Source organism: Epinephelus lanceolatus, chromosome 17 (assembly GCF_041903045.1).
Source record: "Epinephelus lanceolatus isolate andai-2023 chromosome 17, ASM4190304v1, whole genome shotgun sequence".
Lineage (NCBI taxonomy): Eukaryota > Metazoa > Chordata > Actinopteri > Perciformes > Serranidae > Epinephelus > Epinephelus lanceolatus.
This window is the reverse complement of record NC_135750.1, coordinates 7,047,062-7,068,591: the sequence shown is the minus strand read 5'-3', so window position 1 is coordinate 7,068,591 and position 21,530 is coordinate 7,047,062. Positions and strand designations below refer to the sequence as shown.

The following is a 21,530-nucleotide window of genomic DNA, read 5'->3' as shown; positions in this document are numbered from 1 at the left end:
CTGTTGAGAATTCTCACCTGTTATTTTTAACCTCTTTTAGCTCATAGTTTTGCTGTTGTGGCAACCTTACTGTATGGTTCAGTCTCAGTGCTCTCATGAATCCTTTTTCCAGCAGCAGCTGTTTTCATCAAACAAGCTCCCCTACACTGACTGTACACTACCTGCTCAGCACCAAACAGCAGATGGACACAGGTAGAGATTAGTTGGTGAAAAAAGTGGAACATTTAGCCAATAAATATTTTTCTTAACAGCGGGTGGTGACTAACGCAGATCAAAAAGGAGGGTGAATACTTATGTCAGTGAGGTTGATACGAACCTAATTTCAAATGTATAAATAAGCAGCTTTTTGCTAACATGTTCACCATAATAACTTTATGACGTGATAATATGTCAGGGCTGTTTGTTTATTAGCATGTTTTGATGTTTCTCCGCCCCCTAGTGACCAAAATCTGATTGGGGCAGCTTTAAAGTCATACTGCCTGCAAAACCGTATGTTTTCACAGTGTAAAATGTATTGAATCTCAAACAACACCTGCAGAAAACAACTTCCCTGCTTGGTATGATCCACCATCTTGCCAAAGGTGTGATTGAATACAGCACTTCTCTGTTACCTCCTCAAAACTCATCCAGAAGTAGTGTATTCAGCCATATTTTGAGGACTGTCTATGGCCAAAACCAGCTAAAACCAGCTAACAACAATCACTTCCAGGTACACAACTGGAAAATGATTTCAATTGCAGAGATATGTGAAATGGTATTGTTGCTTATTTCTGTTGGGATTTTCATCAATAAATGTGATGTTTAAAGCTATATAGTTTAACACAGTGGTCCAACCTATCTGACATTTCTGCCTTGGTTATTTTATGTGCTGTGTTGCTTTACTAATATCTTTATTAACCAATTCTACCTGCACAGAAGCTAAGCAATGTACTGCTGTGGACAGGGGCTGCAGCAAAACATACTTCAGTTGGCCCTTTTATAGGTGGCTAAAAACTAATTCAGGCAGCTTTTGCTCAGCACTGTTTCATTTAATGTGCGTGATGCAGGGTTTTTCTACCTGAAAATGATTGTAAGCAAACACTGTGATTCAGCTTAATGACAACAAAATTTAGTTCTTGAGATTCACAGCCATCTGGGATAATGCCTTTAGTTATTTGTACCTGAACATGTACACAATTAAACTTCATTGTTCAGAGTGCTTTGGGTCAGCAAGCGGTTTTGTTGAATTCAGTTATGTTTTTGGCCATTTTGCCTTTAATGGACAGGACAGGTAAGCATGAAAGGGGAAGAGAGAGGGGGGATGACATGCAGCAAAGGGCCACAGGCTGGATTCGAACCCGGGCCACTGCTGCAACAGCCTTGTATATGGGGCGCCTGCTCTACCACTAAGCCACCGACGCCCCAAATCAGTTATTTAAAAGAATATATAAAGCCAAATCTGGAAAAAAAAAAACATTGCAGACAGTCCAGAGGTGCCAGATTAAATGGTCTGAGGCTTTTTGCCAAGTGTGGACTGACTTTACACATCAGCAGTCATGGGTGAGAGATAGCTAAGTACTCTTAGTTATCTGGCCTTGGCTGTCTGCCTTCAAAGCAAAATACACTGAAATACTTTCATGATCAAGACACTAACAACTGCTCAGTGTTCATTCTTTTTCTAACAAAAGAATGATTTTGTTTTTTTGTTTTGACTGGTCTTCATTTCAACATCAGCTGAGCGACATTCTCTGAAGACCTCAATGCTAATCTGACTTGATCTGAACATATAAATAGCCACTGTGTGGCCTCTTATGGCTGTCAGCAACATAGTGACAACAACTGTCCCCGTCCTCATCAATGTGACCGGCAACCTCACTGGCAACACCACCACGCCCACCGCTGTCCAGGTAGCCCAAGTGATCAGCTGGTTGACGTTCAGCATTGGGCTGCCCGCCATTGGACTGGCTATTTACACCCTCAAGAACCTCTCCAAAGGTACTTACTCTGCTCTAGGTCCAATAACTTCATGCACAAAGTATGCTACTACTTCCTACAAACTATTGGTATAAGGGGATGTCAGGGGGCTTGGCTCGGCAGCGCTAGGCTAGCTCAGTACCATCTCATTTCACAGTTTTTTTTTTTCAATGTTTCGTTGGAATCATTTTATCATTTGATATACTTGCTACAAATAATTCTTGTAAATACACTGTCATTTAAATAAAGTTGTCAGGTTCATGTAAAAAGACAGATGTTATCAGCCAATTTCTGTTCCTCTGCTCTCTGTCCAGGTGAGAACAAAATCCCCATGCATGTCATGTTCCTCCTGATCTCTGACATTATCAGTTTCTTTGGTCGTCCCCGTGTGGACCAGGACATGGAGACTGGGACCGTCTTGTCCTCCAACGCCACCGACTTTATCTTCTATTTTGGTGTCGTCACCAACATCACACTTATGCTGGTCATAGCTCAGGAACGCCATCTCATGGTGGCCTACCCGCAGTGTCTTGGCTTCTGCAGCAGCATCAGACATTCTCCAGCGGTCACCTTGATGGCATGGGCTGCTCCGTTCGCTATCCTGGCCCTCGCAGTGCTGAAGTACAATCTTTGGTTCGCTGTGTCTCTGCTTGCTCCTTTTCCCTTCCTCCTCTTTTTTGCTGTGGACTCCTGGAGGGCTCTGATTTGCTCACGATCTAACCCTATAACCCCAGAGAGGAGGAGGTCCGTGTGGGGAATCGGTGCAATCTGGGCCAACTATACCCTCCTCTACGTCCCCTTCATCCTCAGTGTCCTCCTGGAGGCTCTGTCCTTTAAGGAGGTGGTGACATACCTGGGGTTGGTGTCTCACCTACTGCTCTACCTTAGCCCTCTGGTGGACCCCTTCCTCTACATACTCATGACCAAAGGGCCCAAAGAGGTGCTGCAGGCGCTGCCCTGCTGTCAAAACCGAGGTAGGAAAGAGAACATGAGACCCACTGTGGATACTGTGGCTGAGACTGTGGAGACGAGACTCTGAGGAGGATATACAGTTTAAAAAAAGCTGTCCTATTACATCCAAAAGTCAAATTTTGGATGATTCATGCTCCAGTTTTTGTAGCAGATGCTAAAACCAATGTTCAGCCAGAGACATTTGCATCAAGAAATTGACCATTTACAACCAAGTTAGATTTAACAGAAAATGATCTGTTCTTTGATGGAGATGTGGAAGAACCTGAGCAGCAGCAAGAATTCTGCTGGATAAACTAATACCCCAATTAAAGAACACATGAACATTGAATCAAAAAGTCAAAAGTTTAGTGTAGCAGAATGGGTTTCCTTCTTTTTTTCTCTGCCTATTGTATCATCCCTGGGCTGCATGCAATGACTCCCTGGAGCCTTAATTATTGGAGGCACCACTGAGTGCTAGGCATGTGCCTGCTAATTAGATGTGCATTTTTGCATCAGTGGCGTGGTCCACAGTTTGGCGTGGCTGGTTCAGACGCCATGTCTGTTTTCGTTTGGGTTCCCAGTGACTGTAGCCCAGCTGGCTCTTCTCCGGTGGCAGATGGGTAGTGATGGTGGATGATACTGTCTGCTTCAATCTCTTTCTTAACGCAACGCTGCTTCTGCTCAGTGAGCGAGACATGACCTGGTGGCTCTCACCCTCCTGTTATCTTGGGAAACTGTGCCTCTGCTCTCAGGCTCTTGTATGCCAAACTGTGCATCACGGTGGTGGCCTGTTCTTGTCCCAGCCTCTGCTATCTCGGTGCCTCTGCTGTTTTTTCTCTATGTGGTTTTTGTTTCTGCATCTTTAACCACTCCATGTCCTCACATCTTCATGTGTTCTAGCTGCTGCATTTTGCTGGGTTTCTCTCTTTGAGTTATGCTCCACAGACGCACATGACTGGTTTGACTTTAATAGTTTCTCTTTGAGTTCAGCTCCACAGCCCTGTCTGCACTCGCTGCAACAGAGAGTGGTGAAGCTGTCCACTTAGGACACAGGGAATGTTACGGGTTTCCCTGTGAGAATATGAGCAGTGTGTGTTTCTTTTTCTTTTTCTTTCTCTTGTTGAGATTGGTTTTTGTGGTAATATTGGGTTTCTTTTCAGTTTGTTGGTTTGTTTATTAGCGTGATTTATTTATTCCTTGTTTCATCGTTGTGCAATTTTCATATGTTTGTATTGTTGGATTTTCCTAGTTTTTCTTTGTTTGGCCAACTGTGTGTGCGCGTGAGTGTGTGGTTGAATTTTATTCATAGTTGACCATATTCTAAAGAGGCTGTCATTTTCCGAAAAGGAAATATTATGAAATAAATTTGTATGTATTTTTGGGAGCACATCTCTGATTAAGTGTTTTCAAATCTGTGTGACCTTGTTAATTTACCCATAATTCACCAAGGTTGAAATTCCCCCAGGTGGTATTGTGCAGTAGCTGATTACAAAACAAAACTCTCCCTCCTGCCACATTAACACATAAGAAGATAGTTGGTTGGGGTGGTGGAGAGAGCTTTGGCAGTAAACAGCACTGGCATGAGTACACCAGCAATAGCTGAGAAGTGTCAGGTTACACCTTCATGAATATGACTAGCTGTCACTTGTCACTCAGCTGGTAGCCAAGCAGCTGCTGAATGAGCCAGTCATTGTGAAGCATGAACGAACCAGTGCTCTGCCTTAACTAATACTATGGTTCTGTAATTTAAAGAAAACAAAACAATCCCGTCAGGATCTCACAATCACATTTGTGGTCTTTCCAAACCAAAATACTTGAATTTGCAGCAACTTAGCAACTATTTTTTTTAACAGACAAAAGTTAACATTGAAAATGTTTAGGATCTTAGGAACACCCTATGAGTGTGCCTTCTTGTCAGTATAACTGGTAGTCTGTGCAGTTTGCTAGCCAAGACGATAAATGTGCTTCTCTAACCTTTCTTTGCGTTGAATCGGGTTCATGACATACGGTGGTCGACAAGGGCAAATGCACTAAAACAGCCCAAAACATTTCCATGTGGAGAATCACACTGTAGCTTCAGAAATGGTGCCAATTTAAAAACACACACAAAATCAAAACAATAACAACAAAAACATGCTGCAGAAAGCCAATACAAATACATTAACACCAAACATGCTGCAGATACAGACATAATGCAAAGTCACACACACAAACAACTGAAAACAAATGCAACATAAAAACACATCATATCCTGTCAGCATAACAGAAGTTCACCAGGCCTCTGTGGGGAGCATGAAGTGGAACCACTTGATTTAGTCACACTATTAGCATCATGCTAAAACTAGCTACTAAAATCTGTTTCTCTTTTATCATATCGTAAAAGACCAAAATGTAAAAAACAAAAACATATATACCTTTTTATGTCACCTTTTCCACTTTTCCTCCCACTTTAAAATCCAAAACAGCTTGATTTTTGATCTGAGATGGAGAGATACCAGAGGAGAGAGTTTTTGTTTTCAATGTGTTTTTTTTAATTGCCATTGTTTCTAAAGCTGCAGCATGTTTCTCCTAATGGAAATGTTTTCAGTAGTTGTAGTGCATTCGCCTGCTGTCTGCCACTGTAATTAGTACAGTGACATGTAGTGCTGCTAGCTAACTCCTTATACCAAATGGTTGGAGAAGCTTGTAAGGTGTGTCTGAAAGGTGATTCTAAGGAGGACAATTTTTAGACTGAGTCTTGATTTGTGTTTGACTAAATCAGAACAGAGGTTGGTTTTTTTAAAGGACAACTTCGGTATTTTTCAACCTGGGCTCTATTTCCCTATGTGTATGTGTGCATATGATTCATGGGTACAACTCGTTCTAAAATTGCTTCAGTATTGAGGGAGGCAGATGCAACCGGGATCCGCGAAACGAGCTAAAACGGTAACCGGGGCAAATGCGTCCCGTATAAGTTTGCACATTAAAAGTGCTTTTTTCGCCACTGACCGGTTCAGATCGCCAGTGCTATGAGTGCTATGAGTGGAGTCAGCTGTCAGTCAGTGTTGGAGCAGAGAGGGGGAGGGCTGCCCCGCTGGGTACTGTAAGTGAGTATGTGTGTATGAAGTGTGTGTTTTTTCGCCACTGACCGGTTCAGATCACCAGTGCTATCTCTGTAAATAGCATACTAGCCTTTCCCTTACCTCTGGGCTGTGTGATGTCACAAGCTTTGCTCCACTGTGTCTGTAGCTCTCTCTACGCGTGGGACAGCCGTTTTCTTGAGGAAGAGGTGTTTCGGGATTGGATGTCTTCTCTTCTTCGGCTGGCAGTAGCCATCTTGGGAGAAGTGAGCACTGCAGACCTGATAGTCTGCAAGGCACAGTGTCTGGAGAGGAGTGTTAGCATCCATTTGTAGCACAACTAACCACAACTTCAGCATCTCGCCGTCCGACAAAGGCAGCCTATGAAAGCTGTACGGGGTGTTGTGCGACATCCTGTTCTTGCGTTCGGGAAAAAGGCCCGTTTATTTGAGCACTCCAAAAACTCCGGTAACACTCCAGGGGGTAGCACGTAAAAGACTCCGTCCTCTGACTCTTCTAGCGTAACACACACACTTCATACACACATACTCACTTACAGTACCCAGCGGGGCAGCCCTCCCCCTCTCTGCTCCAACACTGACTGACAACTGACTCCACTCATTCACACTCACCACTGCCCCAGGGCCACTACAATATGCTATCTACAGAGATAGCACTGGCGACCTGAACCGGTCAGTGGCGAAAAAAAGCACTTTTATACGAGACGCATTTGCCCCCATTACCGTTTTAGCTTGTTTCGCGGCTCAATACTGAACCAATTTTAGAACGAGTGGTACCCATGAATCATACGCACACATACACATGGGGAAATAGAGCCCAGGGTGAAAAATACCAAAGTTATCCTTTAAGTAAAATCTTGTATACAAAAGTTATTCCCTTGTGTCATTTTTTTTTTTTAAATCAGGACTTTTGGAGCTCTGCACAAACAAAGGATTATGATTTTGATTATGTTTAGGTGGAAATACTCTTAAATTGAATCCTCTCAAATTAGGGTTTTTTCACACTTGGTTCTTTAATACCACTTTAAACAGACTCAGAACAGTGACATATGTGAACACGACAGGAGAGCTCAGAGCCCTCTGAAGTGAACCATACTCAGACCACCTTGCGAGGTGTTTTGAGTTCGGTTCTCTTCAAGTCCACGGTGAGGTTCACTTAACCTGTGCCTTGTGAACACAAAGTGCTCCAGGTTCACTTTGCCCATTGCCATTGTATTTAGGGCTCTAGATCACATGCTACTGCACTGGAACACTTGAAAAAACAGAGGCAGGACGAGGAGTACTTTGGTCCATGGAAGATACTGCATGTCTCCAAATGTGGAATGTAGAATACATCAGTCTACAGCACAGAAACACCAATTTTAAGTTCATCTGAAGCGAGGGGCTTCGTAACCGCACTGCAGTGCCACATCAAAGTAAAATCAAAGCTATGCCTATATTATATATAGGCTATGGTAAGAATAGAAAGAGGAATGAGGCCCCAGCAGAGCTGAAGTTGACCAGAAAGAGAGCTGAGTCCTGTCTCAAAAAAACTGACGATGTGAACACAAAAAGAAATTTGTTTTTTTCTGTTGGTCCACTTTTTGGTGCATATGGGGAGGACTGAGTTCAGTTTGTTTAAAAAGGACTATATGTGAAAACGCCCTTACATGCACTGCACCTTTATCACGTACCCATAGAGTTAATTTTTTTATGATTTGTCTTGATGCTTTTTTGTTAAACTGCAACCCTAAAGAAATGTTATGTCATTTTCGCTGTTACTTCTAACTTGAAATATGGCAGAGATTGGTCGAATTTGTATCAGTTCCTGCAACCTTATAAATATCCAGAGGGACTGACATAGTGGCTGGCATTGATTTTGTCAGACTGACTGAAAGCAGTTTTAATGTGACTCAGTGAGGTACTGCTATGAAATCTGTAAACTCCCATCATACAAAACTAATGGCAGACAAAAGTCCGTACTTAAAGGATTTTTTTTTAACAGAAAAGTGTAATACAAAAGATAACACTAATCCATTAGACTATAGACAGTATTTAAGATGAAATAAACCCAATTGTGATGAATCAGTGACAAATGTTATTTATTCTGTTTGCACCTTATAAATACATTATCTTCGCTAACCCAAACATTGATGTTAACAACACACTGACACACAGAAAGATTTTGACCTGAGTTTTCTTACAAATAGCAGAGAAGATAAGATGTACTCTACATGATGAATGATGACAGTGTGCTCGACTCCACTGTTTACATGTGCAAAAGGCAGTAAGGTCAGGGTAGTTATGTACAATGCATGATCAAGTTACAAAGTCCCTGTTTTACTCATCTCTTCACTACTAAATGTCTGTTGTGCTCATTGATTCCAGAAAAACACCTGCAGTCTCCACAGAGTGAGAGGAGACCTCACTTGCTCTGAAATAAAACAAAAATAACACAGTAGTGATTTGAATGTTTCTACAGATAACACTTCTGTCTGAGCTGAGGAACACTTTACAATATAATACAGTACAACACAATATACATCAAACTACAGCCTTTAAAAATGACACATCTCTGACTCGTATAAACCAAACATTTATCATTAGAAGATTCCCAAGTGTAGGAGCTTTTTGTTTCAGGCTGTGTTTGATAGGGACAAACCTTTTGCAAGGCTTCTGTCCGTCCGTCTTATGCATTTCTGCTTGTGACCTCCATCAGGGTCATTATAAAACACATGACAAGACCATTTAAATAAAAAGGATATGAGGCAAAAAAGACAACCTATCATATACAGACACATACATATCAGCCAATGGGATACCCACACATACTGTAGATGGGTAGGTTATATGGTCATGTGGCTTCAGGCCAATCACATTCCTTAAACCGACAGAGACACGGGCAGTGTCCAACTATGGACATGGATTTGGTCGCAGGGGAATGCATGTAAGGGGCAGTACTCAAGCCTATAAAGAGGAGGTCTAAACCCAAAATATGCCTGTTTGGTGTGGCATACTTCTAAAGCACTGACTGTGTTTGATTCTACAGTCTTCTGGTTACTGTGTCAGCCAGTTATTTAGTGATAATCCTGTAAAATGTTTGTATGTTGAAATAACTCTCAAAATGAAAAATAGAGGTGTTTTACTTGATCTCATAAATTCAGTTTGAAAATGTTAACTTGACTGTGGGATGGCAGTGTTTTTATTTATTGTTTCATACCAATGCGTTGTGAGAAGAAGTCTGGATGAGACATATTATCAGTCAGCATTCATTGCTGCGTCTCAGTGACATACTCAATGATACCACTAGATGGTACCAAATCCATTTTTTGAATTTTACACATTGGAGCTTTCATGTGTTAATTTACTAACCTTGGCTTTTCAATGTCGTCTATTGTCTCGGGCAGCCTCACATTTAGTGTCTCTGGTAGAAGCAAAACCGTCAGGCCAGAAATGATGGCCAAAGAGCAGATGATGACCTGAGGAAGAGGAGTCCACACGTCCTCCAGCAGCAGGATGAGCGGAGCCAATGATGCTCCCAGACGACTCATGAAGGTGGTGTAGCCCAAACTATTTTGTCTGGTGAGACAGAAGGTAAATCATAAGCACTCATTTAATCAATTAGTCCTCCATAATCATTATGTAAACCTCACTGTGACCCCACTGCAGATAGGAAACGTTCAGAACTTTCAGTGGCCCTCTACTGAACTCATCAATATCCTTTTTTCAAACATTCTCATATCTGAGTTTTGTTTTTGTAAAAACATGCACCAAAGTCAGTCTAAGGCAGTCAATTTGGCTGTTACCATATGTAAGTTAAACAATTCTCCAAACTGTATCCCAATCACTTTTAAAACTGATATAATTCATGAATTCTCATAAATTTAAGATTTGACTTTGCCTGTTTCTCGGGTAAAACATCACCCTGGGGCAGAGAAAAAAAATTAATCACACACACAAAACAAAACAAATACAATGACCCGATTTCTCCCACATTATTAATGAGAATAAAATTATGTGTTCCAGTGAGTTGGATTTTCTGATTTGTACCAAAGTTGTGAAGAGTGGACAAGTGGCGAAGTGATGTACACAACACAACAAAAGAATGTTTTCTTCCAATTAAATTAAAATATAAATTCAAAGCTGATCTTTTTTTCCATGTGTTTATGAAAGTGTGTATTCAGCCTAAAGTATTGTCCGTTGGACAGGTGTAAAGCACTAAAGGGATCAACTTCTCCTCCATACTTACTGTAGCTGATATTTACTGTACAGAGGAAAGCTAGATATCTACCGGCTGTGATGAGCTGTCCCTCATCACATGACATGCAGTGGGCATTGCTGCATTCCAGCAGTTGAGCTTTGTTTATCTCAGGGTGCAGCGGTATCGCCATGAAAAACAGGTGCTTGGGAACTCTTGCGTGACGGTGTCCGTTTTGAGTGCGCCTTCCATGCCTCTACATTGACAACAATGGCTATGGGGGACACAAAAAAGGAAGCAGGCATATGGGCCCTTAGATTGCAATCACTATGGGATCTCTTGCACGGCCAGTATGAACAGGAATAATCACTCAAGTAAGCAATAACTCTTTCAACACACATTACTGGCACATGTGTGTTGTTTTAAGATAGAACTGGAAAAAATGTGAACTTTCCTTCAAGCAATATGTGTAAGTAGATCTGACGTTAATTAAATACTGCAGTTTAAGCACTGAAGCATTAAAGAAAGCATTGCACAAAAAATAACTTAACAAATGACACTGATAATTGGCAACAACTGATGACCTTACCGGTGAAGTGATGCACACAACACAACAAAAGAGTGTTTCCTACCAATTGAATTGAAATATAAATGGAAAAATAAAATAAAGATTTAAGTGTTAATTAAAAGCAAAATCACACCTTTATACAACATGTGTTTATACTTTTTTGTTAATTATGCCTCCACGCTGGCGATAGCTGTAGCTGGAGGTATTATGTTTTTGGGTTGTCCATCTGTCTACCCCATTCTCATGAACACAATATCTCACAACAAGTATTTCTTCAAACTTGTCACAAATGTTACTTTGAACTCAATGAACCAATTCGCTTTTGTTGGTGATAGGTCAAGATCACTGTGATCTAGTCTGTCTCATTCATGTGAAGGGGATAACTCAAGAACACCCTGAGGGATTTTTTTTTTCCAAACTTGTCACAAGCATTTACTATGATTGAACTGATCAGATTTTGATGGTCAAAGGTCGCATTTGTCTCCTTCTTGACTGGTGTGTGGAGGCATACAACCATGGGGCGGTGATTTTAGTTTTTTCCATTGATATGATGTTGTGATAATATTTTACCCACTAACTTCAAGTCCCGTAGAACAGGGGTAAGATGCTATCATATCTGATATAAATGATGAGCATAAGGAGACCTTGTCAGTGTCACAGCTTTATGTAACTGTATCTGACCTGACAACTGTGGGGTAAAGTTCTGTTGTGTATAGGAAGACAGCAGTGAAGGAAGCTTCTGATAGGCCTTTTCCAAGAATGGCAACAACAGCACGCATGTGCCACAGACCTACAAAGACCAAGTAGAGAACATGCAGTAAAACATGTCAATTGGCTTGACACAAAAATAAGACAGATGCTGAAGTTTCAGCTCAAACCAGTTCATAGTATCACACAGAATTCAACCCATGTGTGTGTGTGTTTTCATGTAATTTATGTAAAATGTAAAAGAAAATAACAACCTTGTGGTAAAAAGATGTTTATGGCGATGCAGATGCCAGTCAGTAACAGCGTGCCGGCTTGGCACTTCCTTCGTCCAATGATGTTGAGAAAGCAATAGATCATCAGCTTGGCGGGGACTTCAATGGCAGCATAGATGAAGTGTGTGAGGTGCATGTTTAAACCAAATCCACTGATGTTCAAGCTGATTCCATAATACGCTGAGGAAACTCCGTACCTGCGGAGTGTAATAAAAAACAGATCTTCGCTTATTCATGTCTCTGTAGCTTTAGCTGCCCCCCTCCATGCATCTGTATCTACAGTATATTTTCTATTGAAGGAGATTCAAACAAACAGACTTGCAAATTAAAATCTTAACATTTAAGTTGAGTAACCGATAAGGTTTGAATTTATTTTTATGATTGTGTAGGTATTTCTTAAGGCCATACCCACCACACAGTCCCAGTCAGCAGAGTTAACCGTCTCATCTTTGGGGTCTTGATTAGGTGAAGGTACGTGTAGTTTGTGTCCTGCTTTTCCAGGATTTCAGACAGTGTCTGTACAGAGGCAGATAAGTAACGCCATAGACAGACAAATCAAGTATCTTCCAAAATGACAGACTTTTTGGTACAAAATTAGTTTTTGTTGTTGTTGCTATAGACAGAATAATTACAGTGACCAATAACTCTGCCAGTGTTCATATTAGCATGTAAAACTTTTAGATAGACAAGAGAAAATGTGACCCTAACACAGACAACTGAAGCCCCATATCAGCTTCAACTGAACTTTAAAATGTGTTTAACTCCTAAAGGAGAGAATTGAGAATGGCTTGGACGCATGCATGCTGCATCTTTTAACACCTGGAAAATGTGAGATCAGATGCTGGGTGCCACTGTTGTGCCTATTCTGTGCCAGCTTTCAAGGATGCAAAGGGGCGTTGGGTCTGAAGTTTCTAGCAACCATAACCAGCACTGTATCATAGCGCACTATGTATAATTACAACAGCTAGATCAGTGGTTCCCAACTGGTGGGTCACAGTCCAAAAGTGGGTTGTGGGTCTATTCTGAATGGTACACAAGTGACTTGCAAACGTGTCAAGTTTGTAAAAACAATCTTCATTTTGAAGTGCTGTTTCCTGCTGCAGATTGAGTGACAAACAGACAACTACTTGACAACGACAGCAAACCAGCTCAACAACATGGCCAAAGGCAAGTATGACACTGAATATATTAAACTGTGCGGACCTTGAGCAAATGGCTAAGCAGAAATCTGGACCCTGTAACTAGGTAACTAAACTACCAGATGACAAGATGGCGCCCATTCATTCCAGTGTAGTTGGAAGCCTGGCACATTTGCCAAAAAAAGTTTCTTGCTTCTGAGTTTGCTTTCACAAAATGGGGCCCACTGAGTAGAGTGTGCCAGGAAGGAGTCCTCATATCCAAAAGAGTTAGCATTTTGCCACTCCTGCTTCCCTCATCGCGAAGTCAATGGGTTTTTTGAATGGGTTTTTGGTTGGATGTCTGAAATGTGTTCTGTGGTTAACATGAGCTGAAAAGATTTCCCCATTTTGTTCTACAACATAAAATACATCAGCAAGTACCCCACTGATGATTTGAAGCCTTTACGTGTCCTACAAAAGACAGTTGCTAACAAGAGGCTAAATGAGACAGAACATCATCATGCTGAAGACGACTTTACAGCCTCTCTGTGGGGGCGACGTTAAGTCATGTGACCGTGGTGTAGTTCCTTTATAGCCTAACGTTAGCTTTTTATTCAGCAATTGCAATTAGGCTTCAATCTTCATTTGTGAAGATTATCCTGTTGAATAAGTGGAAATGGAAAATCCCACAGGCTTTTTGACAAGGGAACTAGGGCGACCCCTAGACCCCCACCCCTAACACATGAGGGGTGGACACTGGGATAAATGAGCAAAGCTATACACATGTTTCACCAGTTTTTCCTTTTTCTTTTTACAAACAGAAACGTGACATCAGAATAATTTGTTAGGTCACATAAAAAATATACACATATTAGCTTTAAACGAAGCCTTTCAACATCAAGCTCTAACTTACCTCTTGTTTAAACTTGGATGACAGTTTTTGTCTTTTGTTGATCTTGGCGCATTTGTCAAGGTAAAAGTGAGCCCTTTCCACTTTATTGTTGACTAAAAGCCAGCGGGCAGACTCAGGAATCCACCTGCAATTATATTCAAAATAATTAACAAAGAGTGGACACATTTAGCTTATGTGTTCAGATTCAAATACACTGCTCAAAAAATTAAGGGAACACTTAATCATCATAGTATAACACCAAGTCAGTTAAACTTCAGGGATCAATCTGACCATTTAGGAAGCACAAGTGATTGTGAATCAGTTTCAGCTGCTTTGGTGCAAATAAAAATGACAACAGGTGCAATGGAGAGGCAAAAGCAAGACAGCCGCCAAAAAGGGAATGGTTTTACATGTGGTGTCCACAGACAGCTGCTCTCTCCTTATCCTTCCTGACTGATTCTTCTCTAGTTTGGTCTTCTGCTAGTGTCTTTGTCACTACTGGTAGCATGAGGCGGTATCTGCAGCCCAGTCAGGCTGCACAGGTAGTCCAGCTCCTCCAGGACGGCACATCCATACTGCAGTCACAAGAAGGTTTGCTCTGTCTCCCAGCACAGTCAGGAGCATGGAGGAGAGACTAGGAGACCAGCCATTACACGAGGAGAGCTGGATAGGGCCATAGAAGGGCATCAACCTAGAAGCAGGACCAGTATCTGCTCCTTTGTGTGAGGAGGAACAGGAGGCCCTGGGTTCCTCCAGGTGCAGGACAATGCCCTGCCTCACGTAGCCAAAGTGTGTAGGCAGTTCCTGGCTGACAAAGGCACTGATGCCATTGAAGGGACTTCTCGTTCCTCTAACCATAATCCAATTAAGCACCTATGAGACATGTATCAATGCAACCAATGTCGCCAAGTACCGCCACAGACTGTCCAGGAGCTCACTGACGCCCTGATCCAGGTCTGAGAAGAGATGCCCTTGGACACCATCCGTCGGCTCATCAGGAGCATTCTCAACAAACTATACAATGTACATTAGTAAAGATTTTTAACTTGAAAAATTCATTCATCAAGATCTGATGTGTGATTTAAGTGTTCCCTTAATTTTTTTGGAGCAGTGCACTTTCATTGGAAGTACTTTAACTCAGCAAGCTTGACATAAAAATGTAGCTTTTCATTGTTCATTTTGTGGAAAACTATGACATACATATGTGTTTCACTCACCACCAGGTCAGAACTGCAACGCCCAGTGGAGCTGTGACAGTCATCATCAGTGTCCGCCAATCATTCACCAGGAAGGCAAACCCAGCCAGCAGCATGTTCCCAGCAGACCAAGCCAGGCTGCCAATCACACCAATAAATGACCTGTGACCTGTGTCAACCCACTCAATGCCTGCACGGTGAGCAAAACCATAAGTTAAATCACTGAAAATAATTCAGTTATAATGTAGACATACTTGTTCTTTAAACTCACTTCTTTAAAAATGTTAATACCCTTCTTGGACATTCTGGGGGGAATCAAACTGTGAACAAAACACATGATCAGTCATCACTTTTCAAGTTGTTATGGTGAACTTGTGAGCTTACTGAGAGCTATTGAGATGATGCTGATTCCTGTCAGTCCAACCCCGGTGAGAAATCTCAGCACTGCAAACAAAACATAGGAGTTTGCAAATGCGCTGGAGAAGCCAAACACGGCGGACATGATGTACGAGGCCAGCAGAGAGTTTCTCCTCCCATACCTGGAAACAAGAATGGAGATATTTAAATTGGTAAAATGAACATGACGATTTCTCACACACTTTTCCCTCAGTGGTGCAGTGTGCAGAATTTAGGGGACATATTGGCAGAAATGGAATATAATACTCATAACTATATTTTCATTTGTGTATAATTACCTGAAACTAAGAATCATTTTGTTTTTGATACCTTAAAATGGGCCGTTCATTTCTACAGCTAGCCCCCATGAACAGTGCTGGAATTTGAAGCCAATGTGACACAGTGGCCAAACAGTGGAATTACAACTTCAGGGTCTGTCACATGATACCACTGACCTAAAAAGACCTTTTCCCATAGACTTACATTGTGAAAGAGACGTCTGTACGGAAGCGCATTGCATTCACTGAATAAAAAAGAAATTGACACAAGATCTTGATGATTAATAGAAAACTGACAAGGTGTATTGTATCCACTCTTTTGTTTTGTTTTTCATTGCCATTTGAACTATTAAAAATGTTGGAGATACACTTTATATACACATACTTATCACTGAGGAATCCAAAAGCAATGCCCCCCATCATCACTCCAACAAAGAAGATTGTGCCTGTTGTTTTGGTCAGACTTTTTCTATCACAGACAAGGTCCCACTGGGAAACAGAAAAAAAGTAATTAGATTATCTCCTGAGGTCTCTGTTTTCTCCTATAGAAGGTGGCCCTGAAACGCAATAAAAATCAGAATCAGAAACACTTTATAAACCCTTGAGAGGAAAGTGGGATATGTTCCAGTTGCTCTTATCTGTACAAACAGAGAATTACACTCACTGGCCACTTTATTAGGTACACCTTGCTAGTATCTGATTGGACCCCTTTTGCCTTCAGAATTGCCTAAATTCTTGGTGTCATAGATTCAACAAGGTGCTGGAAACATTCCTCAGAGACTTTGGTCCATATTGACATGATGACATCACACAGTTGCTGCAGATTTGTCGGCTGCACATCCATGATGAGAATCTCCCGTTCCACCACATCCCAAAGGTGCTCTATTGGACTGAGATCTCGTGATTGTGCTTTTAGTTAACTTATTCTACATTACTATGTGTTTTTAATGACACATTATTGCTTGTTATAACTGCCTGTGATCTATCTGTCTCTATGATGTGATTGTTTTGTTGCTTGCTTCAAGTATTTTATGTTTTTGTTTTTATATGTTTTTATATGTTATTGTTTTGTAACTATCTGCTTGCTTTGTTCTTTATTTTTATTGGAAAACACGTTGTGACTTGGCTGTCTGTGAAAGGTGCTCTACAAATAAACTTTACTTACTTACTTACTTACTTACTGTGGAGGGCATTGGAGTACAGTGAACGGTCAGCAACAGTACTCAGGTAGGCTGTACCCAAAGTGTGCCAAGAAAATCTCCCCCACACCATTACACCACCAGCCTGAACCGTTGATACAAGGCAGGACGGATCCATGCTTTCATATTGTTTACACCAAATTCTGACCCTACCATCTGAATGTTGCAGCAGAAATCCAGACTCGTCAGACCAGGCAACGTTTTTCCAATCTTCTATTGTCCAGTTTTGGTGAGAAAACCCGTGTAAATTGTAGCCTCAGTTTCCTGTTGTTAGCTGACAGGAGTGTGTGGTCTTCTGCTGCTGTAGCCCATCTGCTTCAAGGTTGGACGTGTTGTTGCTTCAGAGATGGTCTTCTGCACACCTTGGTTGGAACCAGTGCTTATTTGACTTCCTGTTGCCTTTCTATCATCTTGAACCAGTCTGGCCATTCTCCTCTGACCTCTGGCATCAACAAGGCATTTTCACCCAGAGAACTGTCGCTCACTGGATATTTGCTCTTTTTTGGACCATCCTCTGTAAACCCTAGAGATGGTTGTGCATGAAATTCCCAGTACATCAGCAGTTTCTGAAATACTTAACAACCATGCCACGTTCAAAGTCACTTAAATCACCTTTCTGATGCTCAGTTTGAACTTCGGCAGGTTGTCTTGACTATGTCTACATGCCTCAATGCATTGAGTTGCCACCATGTGATTGGCTGATTAGCTATTTGGGTCAAGGAGCAGGTGTACCTAATAAAGTGGCCTGTGAGTGTATAAGAAAATAGAAAATAAGAAGTATAAAAAAACATTTAAAAAAATATGTGCGTTATGTTTCAATATATAAATATATATTTAATATGTAAATAAAAATGCAAGAATAGTGTAAGTAAGAATTAATTTGAATATTATAATAACACATCTGCTGTGGTTCGCAGAAAATGTTGCTTCAAGTCAGCATCAACTTTATTTAATCACAAAACTTAAGCCTTTTGGGGGGAAATGCAAACACAGTGGCATTTGTCACTCCAGACTGTGTTGTAATGTCTCAAGGGAGCAGATACAGAGACAGATTCAAGGGGTGGTGTTGGAAAAAGAGATTGATCTCATATAGGACATGTACTCAGTGAAAAGAAGGCCTACCTTTCTGCAGAACAAATAATTGTTTATGTGCAATCGTCACATGCTACTGGCAATCAAAATGCATTAAAACTAAATACACTGATACTGAATATTTTGCAGAAAATTGTTACATAAACACATTTTGGCTGCATATTTCTTCCTTTCCTTCTCTCTTGCATCTTTCTTTCCCTGCGTCTTTTTCCCTTTCATGGAATAAATCCATCATTAATGGTATTTTTTGGGGAAAAAGTCAAAATGTCTGCTGTGTAAAAGCTCATTGCTCACTAAAATCTATCTTATTTTATACAGATTACAAGTCAGTGATTGTACCTCTGTTGCCAGAGTGGAGGTGAAGGTGGAGTTGTCATAAACCCATCCACTCTGACACTGAACAGTTGGCAGGTCAGCGCTGATGGAGCCGTTGGCTAAGAGCTGAAACTGAGGCTCTGCAAACATCTCGCAGGATTTTGGGACCCCATCCTCTCGTACAGGAATGCTGACGGTCAGTCTCTGCTCGTGAGTTAAATTTTTTAAGAGACCTCCATCACCCAGGGTGCTGATGTCACAGTGGTGAGGAGGAAATGCAGCGATGAAGTTATTCAGTAGGAAGTGACAGGGCAGAACTATTCGAGGGATGCACAGCAGGATGATGATGAGGATTTGGAAAGGCCCAAAACCGTTGATTTCCTCCAGGATATCCTCAAACTTCATCTTCACTGTGCCTACAGCTTCTAAAAGAACAGATTTAGATTCACTTTTAGCGAACAGAAGTAAAACACAAACTAAATCAACTATTTGGACCATTGATTAATACATTTTAAAAAGTAAATTACTCACCTCAATTGAGAACAGTGCAGGACCAACGCACTTTTAAATCTGCACCACTGCTCTATTAGAAACTCCTGCAGAGCTGTCTGTCCAGCATGTGGTGGTTTTTGGTGAGTCGTTGCTCCACCTTTGGACATCGTAAAGTTGTGAAATGTAAGAAGCTGTTGAATAGATTACACATTAGGCACATACGTAGGCCTATGTGTTAAACAATCACAACAGCAGCTGGATAAAAGAAGCACAATATCATGTCATCTCATGTCAGGCAGAGAGGGCATGCAAATCAATCTGAGGGCATTATGTATTATTTACACAAATGACACAACTGAGGCAACAAAATATGTTTACTGGAACCAAATAATTAATTCAAGGAGACTGTGAGCAAATATATATATATATATATATATATATATATATATATATATATATAGATATAGATATATATAGATATATAGATAGATATATATAGATATATATATAGATATATATCATTTAACCTAGTTTTACTATATATTATCATATATTAGTGATTTGTTCCATTCCGCCATTATTCAAATTTCCTCATCATCTCCTCCAGTCAAATCTCTCTTGAACTATGCTACACTGCCTTCATGATTTCAGGTGATACTGCTCCGTTTTGTTTGTATCCGTAAGCTTTAAAAAGATGTGCACAAATATGACAAAATGAAAGCAGAGTATGGACGTCTCCGCATATAACGCTGTGCATGAATGATTTGGAGGCATCTAGCGGTGACGATTACAGATTACAACCAGCTGAAACCTCTCCTGGTTAGAATTCCTTTAATGTTCATTGTTCAGCTGTTTTTTACAGAGAGCCAGACTTTCCGCAGAGCTCTCCTCCTCCCCAAAACAAATGGTGATTTAACCTGGTAAAAACACAGAATAAAGCAGGTTCACATTACAAGTCAGTGTTTCTCCAATGCTGCTTTAGCAGGTTTTAGGCTGTGTTAATCTATTAAATCTAATAACTTAAGATCCAGACTTTCAGGAGATTTTTACCTTGAGCCGAACCATCCACAGAGGTCTCTTCCTTTTAACAGACCCAGTGAATGAAACCACTAAAAACACTGAATAAAGCAGTTTAACTTTAAAAAGTTGGGGTTTTTCTGGTGCTCTTATCGTGGAAGGGCTGCTAACTACAGTGGCTGATGGGAAAACATGAATGGTCTTGATGGTTTCATGAAAAATGAAACATCATGGAGGCAGGATGGTAAACGAGTCTGGTTTCCTTCAGTTGATCAGTAAGACTGAGAAGAAAGTTACACATTTCCGTGAGGGCAGTGATGACACAACATGACACGGTTAAAGTGCTGGAACTCAGAATAAAGTGAGCCCAATTAAAAGGAAAACGGACCAGTAGTGAGGGGGGTCTGCACCACTTCACCTGCATCATGCGTGGACGGGGGACAACAATATTGTGGTAGAGTTGCTTTCAATACTACACATGGAGTTAAACATTAGCAGAGTACGACACTGATGTTTGGTTTAAATTCAGCAAAGATTTACCCAACTGAAGGCCTCTGGGTCTGTGACTTATCTCAACTAAAACAAATGACAGATTAATAAATGGAAATGTAGCAAGAAAACAATTAAAGACAAGGAAAAAATGTTTTAATTTAAATGTTTAGATTGCATGAAAATAGTTTTGTCTCAATATTATTTGTGTGAACAGATTGACAATCTGTGTTTATGTGTAATCTGTTAATATAAAAAACCTTTTAAAAAAATTATAATTATATAGATCTGCAAATACAAAAAAAAAAAAAAAAAATTAAAAAAAGATACAAAGACAAAACAAATCTTTAAGTACAGAATTGAGATTCACAAATAAAAAACCGGATTCACAAATATCTGTTTGAAAGTTGTAATTGTTGGGAAGATATTTGTAAACGCTTTTCATTTATTTGTGAATTGATTAAATGTATTCACTGATATTTTTTTTTGTGAAATTTGTTTGTGTACCTGCAGATCTGTTTTATATTTGCAAAATATTTTTATTTTATTTTAGCTCTTTTTGTATTTGAGAAAGGTGTTACATATTTACAGATCAACACAAGCATCATCAATCTGCCAACACAAATAATATTAATTAATGATTAAATAATACATTAATAATTAATAATGAAATATCTGACAAAAATAAAAAATAAAATACAAGTAAATAAGATTTTAGTATTTAAAATCAATATATTTTAAAAAATGAAATTATTTTATTTTTAAACTTCAATAAAGGGATATCTTAAATAAAAAAAATTAATTTAGACGGGGAAATAAACTGTAAACATGTTTTAATGTGTGCATCTGTGTCTGTAACTCTGCTTGTAGTTCCTGCTGTGTCCACCAGACGGCGCCATTACACCAGACACCAGCAGCTGACAGGTAAAACTCACTCAGTGAACTTTTAAAGGTTTTTAAAAACTTTTTTTTATTATTAAAAAAATTAAAATTTCATATAACATTTTGTCCTTCACCACATCTCAGAGGGGAAAATATTACCATTTACCACTACATTAGACTCACAATTTTTACATTGATTATCAGCTAAATAAATAAAATGAAAGTGTGGAGAATAATTAATAAACTTTCAATTATATATAAAGTACATACATGTGTATCTATGTAAAAATAATGACAGATTATATATTTTTTCTTTATTCATCATCAGTAAACATACCTGGCAAAAAGAAGAATGAAATATAAATAAATACAGTAGAAAGTTTTTAATATTTAAAATGGATATGTTTAAAATAATAAAATAACATAATAATTAAAAAAAAAAGTCTACAATAAAGG

At 40.0% G+C, this 21,530-nt stretch overlaps 2 protein-coding genes and 1 long non-coding RNA gene across 6 annotated transcripts; 2 read left to right on the top strand and 1 right to left on the bottom strand.

Annotated features, from left to right (window-relative positions):
* The first annotated feature begins 1,739 nt into the window (after nucleotides 1-1,739).
* Nucleotides 1,740-2,992, top strand: LOC144467516 (uncharacterized). The gene is made up of 2 exons (XM_078176339.1): nucleotides 1,740-1,974; nucleotides 2,268-2,992. The coding sequence occupies exons 1-2, from the start codon at nucleotides 1,791-1,793 to the stop codon at nucleotides 2,990-2,992; spliced, it is 909 nt and encodes a 302-aa protein (XP_078032465.1). The 5' UTR covers nucleotides 1,740-1,790.
* A 5,057-nt stretch (nucleotides 2,993-8,049) lies between these two features.
* LOC117264373 (solute carrier family 22 member 7-like) lies at nucleotides 8,050-18,839 on the bottom strand. Of its 4 annotated transcripts, none has more exons than XM_078160829.1 (11): nucleotides 18,726-18,839; nucleotides 18,219-18,619; nucleotides 15,794-16,077; nucleotides 15,299-15,453; nucleotides 14,936-15,104; nucleotides 13,740-13,863; nucleotides 12,121-12,224; nucleotides 11,691-11,905; nucleotides 11,410-11,518; nucleotides 9,335-9,541; nucleotides 8,050-8,396 (listed from the first exon to the last, which is right to left on the bottom strand). In XM_078160829.1, exons 2-11 carry the CDS (start codon nucleotides 18,597-18,599, stop codon nucleotides 8,321-8,323), a joined length of 1,824 nt encoding a protein of 607 aa, XP_078016955.1. In that variant the 5' UTR covers nucleotides 18,600-18,619; nucleotides 18,726-18,839; the 3' UTR covers nucleotides 8,050-8,320. The 4 variants fall into 4 exon arrangements, 3 of the variants coding, with proteins under 3 accessions (XP_078016955.1, XP_033494170.1, XP_078016956.1); XM_033638279.2 differs by having other exon boundaries at nucleotides 15,974-16,077; XM_078160830.1 differs by having other exon boundaries at nucleotides 18,219-18,616; nucleotides 18,726-18,837.
* Nucleotides 14,982-21,116, top strand: LOC144458390 (uncharacterized). The gene is made up of 3 exons (XR_013487882.1): nucleotides 14,982-15,111; nucleotides 18,198-18,390; nucleotides 21,063-21,116. It is a non-coding gene; the product is annotated as an uncharacterized LOC144458390 (long non-coding RNA).
* The last annotated feature ends 414 nt before the right edge of the window (nucleotides 21,117-21,530 follow it).